This window comes from Gekko japonicus, unplaced genomic scaffold (assembly GCF_001447785.1).
Source record: "Gekko japonicus isolate JY-2015 unplaced genomic scaffold, Gekko_japonicus_V1.1 scaffold1442, whole genome shotgun sequence".
NCBI classification, from domain to species: domain Eukaryota; kingdom Metazoa; phylum Chordata; class Lepidosauria; order Squamata; family Gekkonidae; genus Gekko; species Gekko japonicus.
In genome coordinates, this window is record NW_015163646.1 from 88,437 (window position 1) to 103,042 (window position 14,606).

The 14,606-nt window shown below is 47.5% G+C and overlaps 1 protein-coding gene across 1 annotated transcript in view; it reads left to right on the forward strand.

Moving 5' to 3' along the window:
• Positions 1 to 14,606, forward strand: part of HMHA1 (histocompatibility (minor) HA-1) — an 80,062-nt gene that overhangs the window by 61,104 nt on the left and 4,352 nt on the right. Inside the window, exons 12-19 of the mRNA XM_015407640.1 lie at positions 478 to 615; positions 1,698 to 1,885; positions 4,414 to 4,565; positions 5,981 to 6,067; positions 6,945 to 7,108; positions 9,526 to 9,714; positions 10,755 to 10,892; positions 13,615 to 13,850. Coding sequence (XP_015263126.1) covers positions 478 to 615; positions 1,698 to 1,885; positions 4,414 to 4,565; positions 5,981 to 6,067; positions 6,945 to 7,108; positions 9,526 to 9,714; positions 10,755 to 10,892; positions 13,615 to 13,850 — 1,292 coding nt within the window. The remainder of the gene's footprint in view (positions 1 to 477; positions 616 to 1,697; positions 1,886 to 4,413; positions 4,566 to 5,980; positions 6,068 to 6,944; positions 7,109 to 9,525; positions 9,715 to 10,754; positions 10,893 to 13,614; positions 13,851 to 14,606) is intronic.

Genomic DNA, 14,606 nt, shown 5'->3' on the forward strand with positions numbered 1-14,606 from the left:
CTGATTATAGAATAACATAGGGACGTATATTCATATCTGGTGGAGGTGTGAGAAAATACAAACATTCTGGAAAAGTATTAAGCAGTTAATAGAAGAAATTACAGGAATCAATTTGCCAATCACACCAGAAATCTTTTTACTTAATATCACACCAGAGGGGATTAAACATAATGAGTTATCTATTATACTGTACATAATTACAATCTCAAGAATAATAATAGCAAACAGTTGGAAAACAGACAGAATACCGACTAGGGAAGAGTTGATTACGAAGCTTTTTGAAATAATAGAAATGGATAAGCTGAATATGTACTTGGCAGGAAAAACAGAAAGTAACTTTAAGCAAAAATGGCAAAAAGTCAATAAGTGGATTGAAGAAAATGTCTAATGTAACCCCAGAATGTTGGAAAATATATGGAGTGTATGTTATGGAAAAATGAAAATAAAAATTAAAAAAAATAACCCTGCTGATTATAGGCAGACGAGGCCATGGCGACGTACCGGACCTGCATTGCTGACGCCAATACCCAGAAGCAAGAGCTGGAGGACACCAAGGTGAACGCCCTTCGGCAGATCCACGAGGTCGTTAAGCAGAGTGACCAGATCATTAAATCGGTGAGTCTGGCTCGTCCTTCCTTCTTGTGTGTGTATGTGGCCGGAAGGTGGCTTCTCCCCCCTGGCCTCCCTTTGTTATTACAGCTGGTATACTGCCTCTGAACCTGGAGGATCCATTCAGCCATCATGCCTAGTGACCACTGATAGACCTATCCTCCCTCCGTGAATGTGTCTAATTCTCTTTTCAGGCCATCTAAATGAATGGCTGTTCTGTGGCTGTGAGTTCCACCGGCTAATTTTGCATTAAAGAAGTACTTCCTTTTGCACTGATGACACTGGAGCAGGGAGGACAGATCTCAAGTGTGGCAATGTTGCCATCTTGCGTGGTTTAGCTCAGAAATGGAGGGTTGTTGTGTCCACTCCACGCTTTATAAAACAAATCAAAATGGTATAGTCAGGATTCCGCACCAAGAAGAGCTCGGCTCTGCAAATTGTGTCAATTACACGTTGCAGAATTTGCAGAATATGCATTTGCCACATCTTGTTTTCCTGGCTGCTTCTGCTTCTGCAATTCAAGTACATCGCCCGTACACTCTCAGCCGTATCTTCATAGCCAGAAAATTCAGCCAGGGGGATGGGGCTGGAACTTTCAGGAAATGGAATTCTGTGCCTAACCAACATCCAGCAGATTTTTCTCACCCCATTGCAGCAGACACAAATCTGGAGAGCCAGTTTGGTGTAGTGTGGTTAGGAGCGCGGACTCTAATCTGGGAGAACTCGGTTTGATTCCCCACTCCTCCACATGCAGCTGCTGGTGTGACCTTGGGTCAGTCATAAGTTCTCTCAGAGCTGTTCTCTCAAGGGCAGTTCTCAAGAGAGTTCTCTCAGCCCCACCTGCCTTGCAGGGTGTCTGTTGTGGGGAGGGGAAAGGAAAGGAGATTGTAAGCCGCTCTGAGACTCCTTCGGGTAGTGAAGGGCGGGGTATGAATCCAATCTCTTCTTCTCTCTTCTTGTGCTTTCGTATGTGGGAGCACTGTTTCTGTACTCAGGGCAGACGTCCATTTCTCGTGGGCCCTGAGAACTCTGTTTTAAAAGCTCCTCTTTTGTTGCCTCACTCTCCTTTCCTCTCACCTGGATTACAGGCCACCATCGCCTTCTACCAGATTATGCACATCCAGACGGCTCCCCTGCCCGTCCACTTCCAGACCTTGTGCGAAAGCAGCAAACTCTATGATCCGGGGCAGCAGTACGCCTCCCGGGCCAAGCGGCTACAGAGGGGGGATGAGCCAGAGACCCTGTACAACTTTGAGCCCTACATGGCACACAATGGGTACGTTTCACGCATCGGTCCAAGCTCTCATGTCTCCGTCAAATCCAGTGCCAGTCCAGCATCCCTGGCACCATTTGCAGCCATTCACATCTGGCTTTCAGAGTCCGGAGCTGTAGAAGCTGTCTTTTGGTCAGACGAGAGGAAAGAGCAGGGAAAGCCTCATCCAAGTCCCCACTCAGCCACGAAGCACACTGGGCGACACGGGAGCTGTTCCTCTAATTCTCTCAGCCTCACCTACCTCACAGGGCTGTTGTGAGGATAAAATGGAGGAAGGGAGAACTGGACATGCTGCTTTGGAGGAGGGTGGATTGCCAGAAGTCATGGCTTGCGTCACTGCCATTTTCAGGAAAAGATCCATAAGCTCCGGGAGTATTTATTTATTGTAGTCAATTTATCGGCCACCCTTCCTTGCAAGCAGGGCTCAGGGCCACTTACATCAAAGATAAATACAATATAATTGAATTAAAAACAGCGTTAAAATACTTAAAAACAGATAAACAGCACTAAATCCAAGATGATGGTAATTTCCACCTTTTGTCATTATGATGGGATTAGTAAGAAGCCCATTTTTATTACACCTAATTTTGAAAGATGAATTAGAATACAGGGCCCGAATCAAGTATAAGAGCCTATGATCTATAGATGTGACTCCCAGTTTGTCCCGTAACCTGTCCCTAGATATGGAATCAAAAGCGGTTTTTAAATCAATAAAGGCTTTGTACAACGAAACTGCGTCCTTGGCAGCATATCTGTCTATTTAGGTGTTGCAAAATCAATTAAAATACTTAAAAACGGTCAGATAAACAGCACTAAATCCAGGATGATGGTAATTTCCACCTTTTGTCGTTATGATGGGATTAGTAAGAAGCCCATTTTTATTACACCTAATTTTGAAAGATGAATTAGAATACAGGGCCCGAATCAAGTAAAAGAGCCTATGATCTATAGATGTGACTCCCAGTTTGTCCCATAACCTGTCCCTAGATATGGAATCAAAAGCGGTTTTTAAATCAATAAGGCTGTGTACAACAAAACTGCGTTCTTGGCAGCATATCTGTCTATTTAGGTGTTGCAAAATCAGACTGTGGCCGAGGGTAGTTCTTCCTTCTCTGAAGCCAGCTTGCTCCTTCACTAGAAGATTCTCTTGTTCCATCCAGCTCTTGAGTCTATCTAAGAGATACCGTAAAGCTTGCCAATTATACTTATCAAACTGATTGGTCAATAATTAGCAGGGTCATCTCTCCTCCCAGATTTAAGAAACAGAATTATAATTGCCTTCCTCCATTCGGTAATTATAATTATAATTGCCTTCCTCCATTCGGAGAGCCAGTTTGGTGTAGTGGTTAAGTGCGCGGACTCTACTCTTGAGTCTATCTAAGAGATGAGTACCGTAAAGCTTGCCAATTATACTTATCAAACTGATTGGTCTATAATTAGCAGGGTCATCTCTCCTCCCAGATTTAAGAAACGGAATTATAATTGCCTTCCTCCATTTGGTAATTTCCACCAGCCCCCTGGGTGGAGCGGATACGTAGGAATAAAAGGGGAGGTTGGAGTATGAGAGTGCCGGACCATCACCGTGGAACATCTCTGCCTTACGAGCCCTATGGAAAGGCAGTAAATCCCATCGGGCACCGATGTTCTCTGGCAGAGGGTTCCACCAGGTGGGCACCGTGCCGGACCATCCCGGTGGAACATCTCTGCCTTACGAGCCCTACGGAAAGGCAGTAAATCCCATCGGGCACCGATGTTCTCTGGCAGAGGGTTCCACCAGGTGGGCACCAGGGCTGAAAAGTAATACTTAAGGGCTGGATGAGACCCGAGTTCCAGTTCCATTCTGCATGAAACTCACCTCAGGTAGTTTTGATGCACTTCTTCCAGTTCAGTGCTGTGTTTTTAGAGATGGAGGAGTAGAACAGAATTTGGCAAACGTTTAGCCCACTGTTCTTCTAAGGAACTCGGGGCGGTAGACATGGTTCTCCTGTGGCCATGTTTTCCTCTCAACAGCCCTGTGAGGTAGGTCATGGAGACAGGGCCAAGGTCACCCCACGAGCTTCCCTGGTAGAGCTGAACCTGGATCGCCCAGCTCCTAGTACAAGACTGTAACCAGTGTTCCCTCTAAGCTGAGTTAGTGTGAGCTAGCTCACAGTTTTTTAGCCTCCGGCTCACCCTTTTTTGTCTTAGCTCAGGAAGGAGGGCTCCAGAGCAAACGAATTGATGCAGCAGCCAAATCGCTCGCTCACGACTTGAATGCCGGTAGCTCGCAAAGTAGAATTTTTGCTCACCGAGACTCCACAGCTTAGAGGGAGCATTGACTGTAACCACCACTCCACACTAGTTCTCTACTGTATACCGTTTCCCTTCCCCTACCCCATGTGGCCAGGCTCACTGGCTCGGTCATCTGTGGTTCGCACCAGTGGACTGGCGGAGAAGTGGGGCAGGTGGTCCCGCCCATTTTAACAGAGGGTTAGACACGCTAGCCTTTCCGTGGCCTCTGCAGATCTTCTGCATCGCTTCCTGTTTTCCAGGTCTCCGCTGCCCCGAGCGCGAAAAGGCAGTTCCAGCACCAGCGAACTTGCGGTGCCGAGCAGCTCCGATATACCTGATAAAGAAGGTGCGGCTTCTGAAGGGGAGGCAACAGCAGCTCTGCAGAGTGGTTCGGCCACAGTTGAGCGACGAGGTGAGCTGTCGCCACCTACAAATGCATCAGGGGGCACATTTGCATCTCTGGGGGGGGTCATTTAGGGCGTGCCTAAGGAACCCTAATTCTGTAAGCCCTGTGCCAGGACGGTGCGTGCTGATTGTTCTAATTCCCTGTGTGGGTTTCTGGAGGATTTAGGAGGGTACTGCCCCCCCCCTTGGTATAATTTATTGTTCTTATCATTAAGGACCATCACAAAAGGCGATTGCAGGCTTGGGCGATCTGGCCTCCATTCACTTTGCCCTCCCATTTAAGGGGGAAAGAAATTATACCAGGGTAAATCGTGTATCGTTTCCCTTCTTTGCAGATCAGCAAATTGACCCTCTTTTTCCCCTTCAGCTTTTGAGCAGGCTCTGGAGCTCTGGCTGCCTGTGTCTGGCACATAGTACATTTAGGGAGAGGGGACCAAAGGGAGAATGGAAGGGTCAAATATGGGTGTAAGTTTGATGCTCAAGACAAGACCGCTACACATGCCAAGCCGAAAACACCACTGGGAGGTACCTTGGTCCAGATTCTTTCTTGGATCTTGCCGAATGGCATTTCCCAGCTTAAATTCTCTGTCCAAAACAAAAAGTATTTTCAAAAAGCAAAGAAACATAAATCTACATGCCAAATTCTGTACTTGCACATCAGAATCCTGCTAAGATCCAGGACGGTACAGTACCAGGCTTTGTCCAGAAAGGCCTGGGTTCAAATTCTGCTCAGTCGCAAAGCCACAAGAAAAAAATGCACGTGCCCAAATGTAAACACCAAAAAGCAATAAATTACATAGATCTGACATATAAAGTACTCAGAACAAATTTTCCGTCGCAAAGCCACAAGAAAAAAATGCACATGCCCAAATGTAAATACCAAAAAGCAATGATTTAATAAATTACATAGATCTCACATATAAAGTACTCAGAACAAATTTTCCTATGACACAATAAATGGACAGGTAGAAATTCACAGGTAAAGTTAACCACAGGTAGAAATTCACAGGTGGAGTTTTTCCATAAACCATTTTGTAATAATAAATTCAAAAAAGTCCTTGAACTGTAAGGATGTGGTAGTGTCTCTGCCAGCTGACTCAACGGACCCCCCCAGTTATAAATCTGTTTCAATAATTTTTTCAAAAATCATGCTGGATTCAACATTCCAAAGATACATGTAGACATCCACGAAGTATATTCAGATACCGCAATCGTCAGTGATTCCCAATGGAGAATCAATCATTTCTTGGAACCTCCCTTCAAAATTCTGAAGCATTCAACCACTATGCCGTTTTCATTAGAGCGAAAGGTCCTCAAACAAGATAGATTCAACGAGTCTTGTGTCCCAGTTACAAAGCCACAGCAGAAAGCATTCAGTCCAGCCACACGGCCACTAAACCTGTGCTCTGATTGGCTTCTCAGGTGGGCGGGGTCATCAGGTGCACAAGTCCTGGCCAACGTCCATCACGGAGACCAAAAGCAACTCGAAGGCCCAGGCCGCGAGCCCAGGTAGCTGACCTGCATTCTGTCCCTCGGGGCTTGACTCTGCCTTCTGGGGTTCCCCTCTGGTCCCCAAATTGATCACTGCAGGACAATCTTCCATTGCAGGAAGGTGTTCAGTGGCCCTGGGAATGCCCGACCGTGGAATAGGTCTGTTGGGACCTGTAGGGTTAGTGACTGCCGAGAGGCACGGAAAATGTGGACGTGATAAAGTGTAGGGTGGCCATGGGAACTGACGGAAGGCAGCCACTGAAGAAGTGTGCATGCATGCGAAAGCTTATACCCAGAATAAAACTTTGTTGGTCTTAAAGGCGCCACTGGACTCAAATTTTGTTCTCCTGTAGGTGCAGAGATTAAACAACAGGGAAGGCAGTGTGTGTGAGTAACTGTGGGGTGGAGGGACACACAGATGCCTAAACCAGACTTGGGTGGATCTTCTGCTCTCGTTCCAAGTCTTGGTTCCTCTCCAGGTTCTGTTACTTTTCCTCTGTTCTCCTTTGCGTTTTTGATTTAAAAATCCCAATGGAGAATCACTGGAATGAAAAGGTGTCCGCTATTCAAATCCTGTAGCTACCACTCCTACGATGGGAAGCTGGTTTATTGAGAGGCAGTGTAGTGTAGTGGTTAGGGTGTCAGACTGAAAACTGGGAGACCCAGGTTCGAATCCCCACTCCGCCATGGCAGCTTGCTGGGTGACCCTGGGCCAGTCACGCTCTGTCTGCCTAATTTACTTCACAGGGTTGTTGTGAGGATAAAATAGAGAAGAAGACAGCAATGTCAGCTGCTTCGGGTCCTCTTTGGGGAGGAAGGCAGGGTATGAATGAACCAAATAAATAAAATTGGATGTGAAAATGGTCTTTGTGGCTCTTCTGTCTCTCCCTGCCAGGACTCAGTGTCACAGCCCCAGAAATCGCATCGTCCACCGGCCCATTCCGAAATGTCGGTTTATCCAAAGCTGCCCGGACCCACCGGCTGCGGAAGCTGCGGACCCCCGCTAAGTGCCGGGAATGCAACAGCTATGTCTATTTCCAGGGAGCAGAATGTGAAGAGGTAGGGAGGGAATTTTGGCCGTGGGGATCAGAGGTGGGGTGACTGCTGTAAGAACGTAAGAGCGGCCTGCTCTGGATCAGACCAACCGTCCATCTAAACCTACGCTCCTGTTTAACCCAGTGCCTAACCAGATGAGACAGCATGGTGGAGTGGTGAGAGTATCGGGTTAGCGTTTGGGAGACCCAGTTTCAAATCCCCCCGGTTTGGTGTAGTGGTTAAGTGCGCAGACTCTAATCTGGGAGAACCGGGTTTGATTCCCCACTCCTCCACTTGCACCTGCTGGATGACCTTGGGCAAGCCACAGTTCTGGCACAGCTGTTCTTGAAAAAGAGCAGTTTCTGTCAGAGCTCTCTCAGCCCCACCTACCTCACAGGGTGTCTGTTGTGGGGAGGGGAAGGGAAAGGAGTTTGTAAACCGCTCTGAGACTCCCTTGGGTAGTGAAGGGCGGGGTAGAAATCCAATCTCTTCTTCTTCTCTTCTCTGGCATGAAAACTTAGGCTGGTCTCAGCCAAACCTACGTTAATAAGGTTGTTGTAGTGGAGAAGAGGGAACAACTCTGTGAGCTGCTTTGAATCCCCACGGGGGAGAAAAAGTGGGGTGTAAATAATAAATCAAAATAAGACCTACGCAGAAGGGCATGGAGGGCCAAAGCCTTCTTCAAGTGATTCCTTAGTCGAGCCACCCCCATCAGAGATCTGAAGTTGTGAAGGGAACAGCCCCCCAACTAGAGGTACCAAGAAATATTCCTTTCCTCCCAAAAGGGCCCTCGTCCCTTCCGATCTCTGCCAAACAATTCCCAGGGTTCATATACAAAAGAACCTCCTCAGGAAAGCTCCTCCATAAGGTGTTCATAGCCTGGGGAACTCCTACAAGATAATGACTCCGCCCTACCCCACTTTCCTGAGTAGATATAAATTACCTGCTGTAATGATTCCTTGTTTTATATGTGTGTGTGTATCTTTAAAAGTTTGGTTGCATGGCAGAGAGATCGTCTAGAGTGGTTGAAACAGGCAAGTGTGTGTGATTGGTGATTGGCAGAAAGGGGGAGGGGTTTTGGAAATGATTATGAGTGGATGAAAATGTGTGTCTGTCAGGAGTTACAGTTTAGACAGTTGATGAAGACAGTTAAGGAGTTAGTTCATTCTGAGGTCTGTGAGAGAGGGAGTCTTGTATGTAATATAAGAGTTAAGTTCTGTGTATGAAGGAAAGTGACAAGCAGTTCTGTGTTGAAACAGTTATAAGCTGAAGTTGAATGTATCGGAAACAGTAAAGTACAGTTTATGAGAACTAAAGTCTGAGTGACAGAGTGGAGTGAAACAAGAAACGTATATGACCTTTAGTTAAAGAGTTACAAAGTTACCTGAAAGGTTCCTGTCAGAAAGGGGAGCAGATCTTATGTGAGACACCAAACAGTTGTTCAAAATATTCACAGTACCGGTTACCTTGTCATACCCTTTTATTTACAAATTATTTCAATAAATCTACTTTTATTTAAGCATAACAGCTCTGAAAGATATACTTCCTCAGGCACCACATTAGTACCTCGAAAGCCTAAAACCGCGACCTACCTACCCAGTGATAGCCAAAAGAAAATATAAAGGTTTGGAAAGCCTAAAAATTTCCTGGTGGCAGCCGGATATCCCCAACAGAACAAAATAAAAAGAACACTTTTAAAGTGAAACCAGGCCTCCCCAGATAAGGGGTCGTCACACCTGCCTACCATTTTTCTTCTCACCTTGACACAGAGAGTACTCCATCTTTCTGTGTTATACATCTGAGGATGCCAGTCACAGCTGCTGGCGAAACGTCAGGTCGTACAATGCTACAAAACCACAGCCACGCAACCCGGGAAATCTACAACAGCTAATTCCCAGGGTGCTGACTTCCTACAGGCTGAACACTTTCTTTCTAAGCGCAGGGAGAGATACAGGAATGAAAAGGGCTGTCAGAGCTTTCCTTCCCCCTCCCGTGAGATCTGGTCCCTGACCATTCCCGCAGTGGTGAAATTCCCCACATTGACGCTTTTAAAACTGCGCCTTATGTGAAATGTTCTGCAATAAATTTTCCTCACCAGGCGCAAACCCGAAGTTTTCTCTTTCTTACCCCGCGTTTTTGGAATCCCCAGTTTTAGCGGGTTCCGAAAATGCAGGGGAAGAAGGAGAAAAGTTCGAGTTTGCGCCTGGTGAGGAAAAATCTACCGTGGAAAATTTCACATAACGCACAGTCTTAAAAATGTCAGTGCAGGGGATTTCATTCCTGCAGAAATGGTCCCTGAGATCTCTTCACTCGCAAGTTGCTGTTTGCTGGTTTGGGCAGGCATCTAAAAATGGCTCATCAACAGTGTGGCGCCACCTGGCGAGTCTCCCCGGAGTTGCACACCCTGCCTCACTTTTCGGGTTTTTATGCTTCTTTTCTAGTGTTGTTTGTCCTGCCACAAAAAATGCCTGGAGACGCTAGCCATCCAGTGCGGGCACAAGAAACTCCAAGGCAAGCTGCAGCTCTTTGGCCGGGACTTTCTGCAGGCCGCCTGTGCCAGCTCCGACGGTATCCCCTTCGTCATCAAGAAATGCATCTGTGAGATTGAGAAACGAGCACTGAAAACGAAGGTGAGATGCCGCGACAATGCAGCTTTGGGAGTTCTAGTTGCATCTTGAGAGAATCTCTGATTTTACACACGCACCCTCCTCTCTCTGTCTTAGAAATATTATAATGGGCTCCCCACTTTCCCAGGCAGTGCAGAGTTTCAGGGTCAGCATTTACTGGACTTCGTTTCCTTCAAATGCGAGAGTACAGTTGTCAAGGCTGACCCTGCCTTGGTGTGATACCATAACCAAACTCTGGCCTGGGTGGGTTGAGGTCACTCCCTGGGAAGTCACACGAAAATGAAGCAAAAAAAGCTTTATTGAAGACATTCAGGAAAAGTTATCAAAAGCGAGGCCACTAGTTCAGTGGAGTCTAGCCTTTTACTGTGCTCAGACTCCCCTGCACCCCTAGTGGCTGCAGCCAGAACTGCATGTAAAAAACCAGAAAGACCTTTGGCTGGATGCGCGCTGGCTTCAGGGGCCCTTCAGCCGTACCACCAAACTTCTCTTACCCAGACTGAACCTGGAGATCTGGGTGAGGAGCAAATCCTCTCCAACTGCAAGCCATTTACGGCATTAAAGGTCAAATTCTGCACCTTCTACTGAGCCCACAAACAAGCTGTAAGCCAGCAGTACTGCTGTAGCAATGGTCTATGCCTGTTGTGGTATGTCCTGCTGGAAAAGTCTCTTGTCATCTACTTGCTGAATAGTCTCCAAGGGCAGCCCCACCATACCGTGAGTTACAGTAATCTAACCTGGCTCTCAATAAGGCGTGTGAGTTGGGACAGCTTTTTCCAGGAATGGCGACTGCTGGTGAACCAGCCTCTGCCGATCAAAGGGACTCTGAGAAACCTCCCTGTTTCTCCAAGGTGAGCATGGTGCCTAGTAGCACCCCTCCCTAAGTGGTGTACCTGATCCTTCAGGGGAGAACAACCCATCCAGAACATCAGACCCCAGACAGACAGACAAAGGTCACTCACAGCCTCAAAGGTTTGGGCTGATAAGTGAATGCATTTGTAGAATCAGTGAATTCTTCTAGCCTTGTGCCCCTTCGTCTCCTGCAGGGCATCTATCGTGTCAATGGCGTCAAAACCCGAGTGGAGAAACTGTGCCAAGCCTTTGAGAATGGGAAGGAGCTGGTGGAGCTCTCGCAGGCTTCCCCGCATGACATCAGCAATGTTCTGAAGCTCTACCTGCGACAGGTGAGGAGGGCAAGAATGGCTCGGACATCTCCAGCCAGGAAAGGGGCAACGGAGAGAAACCAGGGATTTGGAGCGTCTTCCCTACAGGGAATTCCAAAGGGTTATGTTAGGAAAAACTCAAAAAAGGGGACATAGAATCTGGACTGGTGGAAAGAGACATTTTAGGCTAGATATACATTGCAAGCACGTTAAGGTGCCTTTTGCACGAAGGGGAGTTCATCTGTGGAACTCACTGCCACAAGATGTAACAACGGCCGCTGGCTTGGATGACGTATTTTGTTTTCTTTACAAAATTTATACCCCACCTTTCTGCCCATATCAGGGCCACCAAGGTGGCTTAGAAGATCAGACAGATTCAGTGAGGGCAGGTCTGTCGCTGGCTGAGATACCTGAATGGGTCCACCGAGCTCAGAGGCAGACTGCCTTTATCGCAGGGGTCCCCAACCTTTTGGAGCCTGCGGGCAGTTTTGGAATTCTGACACAGTGTGGTGGACACCATCACAAAATGGCTGCCACACAACAGCTGCTGCAGAAAGCAGAACCAGCCACAAAATGGCTGCCGAAGGAGGCGGAGCCAGCCATAAAGGGCTGCCACAGCTTACCTTCAGTCACACAGTGAAGGTCCTTGTGCTGTGGGGGCAGCAGGTAAAGCAACGTTTTTAAAGACCTGCAAAGCCAATCAAATCTCTAATGGCCAATCAGAAGCCTTGCTGAGCAAAAAGACATGGCACCTGACCCCGCCCACTTTCAAAAAGCATGCGGCTGGTACCCTGCAAAAGTGTTGGCGGGCGCCATGTTGGGGACCCCTGCTGTATCAGGCAAGGGCTAGTGTCTGAGGGGTTCGCTGTGGCATTGAACTGTCCAGTGCTGAAAGCGGGATGCCGGGCTAGAGGGACCGATGCGCTGATCCAGCAAGTCTGTTTTCTTACGTTCACTGATGGGACAATGCAGTCACAAAAGAACTGAGGCGGTGGGACATATTGCGGCAGTTCAGGCAAAAAGCTGAGGATCGTGTTTTGAAAATGCTCCTCCTCTGTTCGAAACACCACGCACATACAAAAACAAACACAGCGAGCCAAGAGAGGAGATAGTCACTTTTCTCCCTGACGTGCTGGTTTTCTAGTTGCAGGGATCTATATATACAGAGGAGCCACTAGACTCTGAAGCAGCAGAGTCCATTCTACTCCCTCTGGGCTCTGCCGCTTTGTTGCCTCCTCCTCCTCCCTCCCCGAAGAGCCACTTCATTCTCCTAAGTGGCAAAGCCTCTGCTTGGCATGCATAAGGTCCCAGGTTCAGTCCCCGCCACCTCCAGTGGAAAGGATCAGGTAACAGGTGATGGGAAAGACCCGAGACCCTGGAGAGCTGCCACCAGTCTGAGGAGACCCTGAAGGACCATGTTAGATTCTCTGGTTTGATATAGCCAGGAATCATTAATAAGTTAGTGGAGTGGGAAAGGCTTATCACGCAGCAAGGTTACAGTATTTGACACTAATAATACAGAATAAACAAAGCTACAGTATTTGACACTAATAAGAGTTATTTTATTTAAGGAACTCCATTCTAGACAGGATAGAGTAGAGATAGGATAGTAATCTAGTCTAACTAACTAGGATGGATGAAGATGCTGGATGCGTGTCCTGCATTCCATGATGCCAAGATGGAGAGATGGCAAAAGTGTGTGTGTGAGAGAGGGGAAGGAAACTTTCCCTAAGAGTAGCAATCTACATTTCAAAGGGAATAGTGAAAGGAAGGGTGTAGTGAAAGGAAGGGTGGTCAGTGTCCTGTCTATCTAGCTCTCTGGCTCTTTTGTAGCCCCCTCTGAATGTCGAGACAAGAGACAGTGTACGGTCCTTCATTTCCAACAGACCGATGGCCTGATTCAGTATTGGGCAGTTTCATGTGCCAGCTGAGCACAGATGCTATATGCCACCAGGGTCTGGATCAGATGCTGGGCAGATGCTATATGCCGCCAGGGTCTGGATCAGTGCAGTAACAGTCAATATCGACAGACCTCTACTAAGATTCCTACACAATATTCTGGGAACACCTCAATGTGTGTGTGTGGAATAGCCCTGAGAGCCAAAGTTGGGGAGATGTCTTATGAAGCAAAGGCCTGGGGAAGAGCATTCAGTTTGAAAATTAGGACTCTAAAACCAAACCCAGATCTAAACCTCCTTGGACTAGTTAAGCTGGACCGTCACACAAGTGATTGGGACAGATTACTGGACCGTAAACTATTATGTCTGGGTATCACCCATGATGTGATAGGAGTCATGAGGAGGCAAGAACTGCTAGTGCGCCTGAATGCCCTACCTTCAGATTTTATACCCAGATCGACTCTGTAATTGCGGCAGCAGTAAAATTGACTCTGGGGATCATATTTTGCTTGATTGTCCCCAATTTTCAGCTTTAAGGGATGAACTGATCTCCGCTTTATTTAATCAGGATTCCATCTCTCCAGGAGATTCTGGTTACTTAGAGACGAAGACAAACAAACTATCCTGTGTGTGGCAAAATTTCTAGCAGCTGTTGTCAAATCACACAACAACTTTTGCAGTGGCAACCTTTAAATTCTTCCACATTTTCCTGTGGAACGAGGTTTGTTGTGGGATGAGGGTTTGCTGTTTATGACTCCGGTTGCAAAAATAGTGAAGACAATAAATAGAGGTGTTCTTTCTGGCCATGGATTGGAATGAACAGCCGTTTCCCTTTTTTCTGTCAGCTCCCGGAGCCGATCATGCCCTTCCGCACGTACAACAGCCTCATGGGTGCAGCCAAGGAGAGCCTGCAGTCCGGGGCGGAAGGCAAGGCCGCGAAGAACGTCGTTGAGCTGGAGGACAAAGGGGCCGAGACGGACCAGGTGGTGGTGACCTTGGTGACGAAGCTGAAGGAACTCCTATGCCATCTTCCCCAGGAGAACCTGGCCACTCTGAAGTACATCCTGCAGCACCTGAGAAGGTGAGACGTAGAGCAGAGGCCGCCCACTGAGGGTCCCACAGCCCAGTCCTGGCCTTCAAGCTGAAGCTTAGTCCCAGAACCCTTTTAGACCACGGTCTGTTCCCTACAACGGGCAGCATCTTGCCACAGGGCATTCAGCCTCTGCCGGCTGTAAGGAAACCCCTTGACTCGCCGATAAGCTCTTGCCGAGTTTTGGGTCCCCGGACTCGGCTAAGAGAAGAGGGAGCATTGATATCGAAAGCAGATGAGGATTTGGGACCCATCCATGATCCTTGACTTAACGGAAGAGAAACTATCAAGTGGGATTCCAAACGTTTCCAGGACTGTTCTGTTGAGAACAAAGGCCCAGACCTTCCTCCATGGGGTAGGGACTCAGGAGAGCCTGGGAGTCTCTTAGCCCTCTTGTGTTATTAACTGTGAACTCGGAGGGGGCTGTCGCTCAATGGCGGAGCACAGCCGAGACTCCAGGTTCAGTCTGGGTAAGAGAAGTTTGGTGGTACTGCTGGGAAAAGATGTCCAAGGTACATCTTTGGAGTACACGCATGAACGCACACTGGAAATGCTACAGCAAATAAAGAAATATATTTATTCTACAGGATACACAATAATATAATTTTTAAAAAACGGCCTGATTTTCAGGCTATATTAAGAGCCGTCAAGAATAGCCTCTACATAAGCTGCTATAATTTGCTATTGAAAACTGATGGTTAAATATCAAATGAGAGGCCTTCCTCAGTGGTCAAGAGTATACAACAT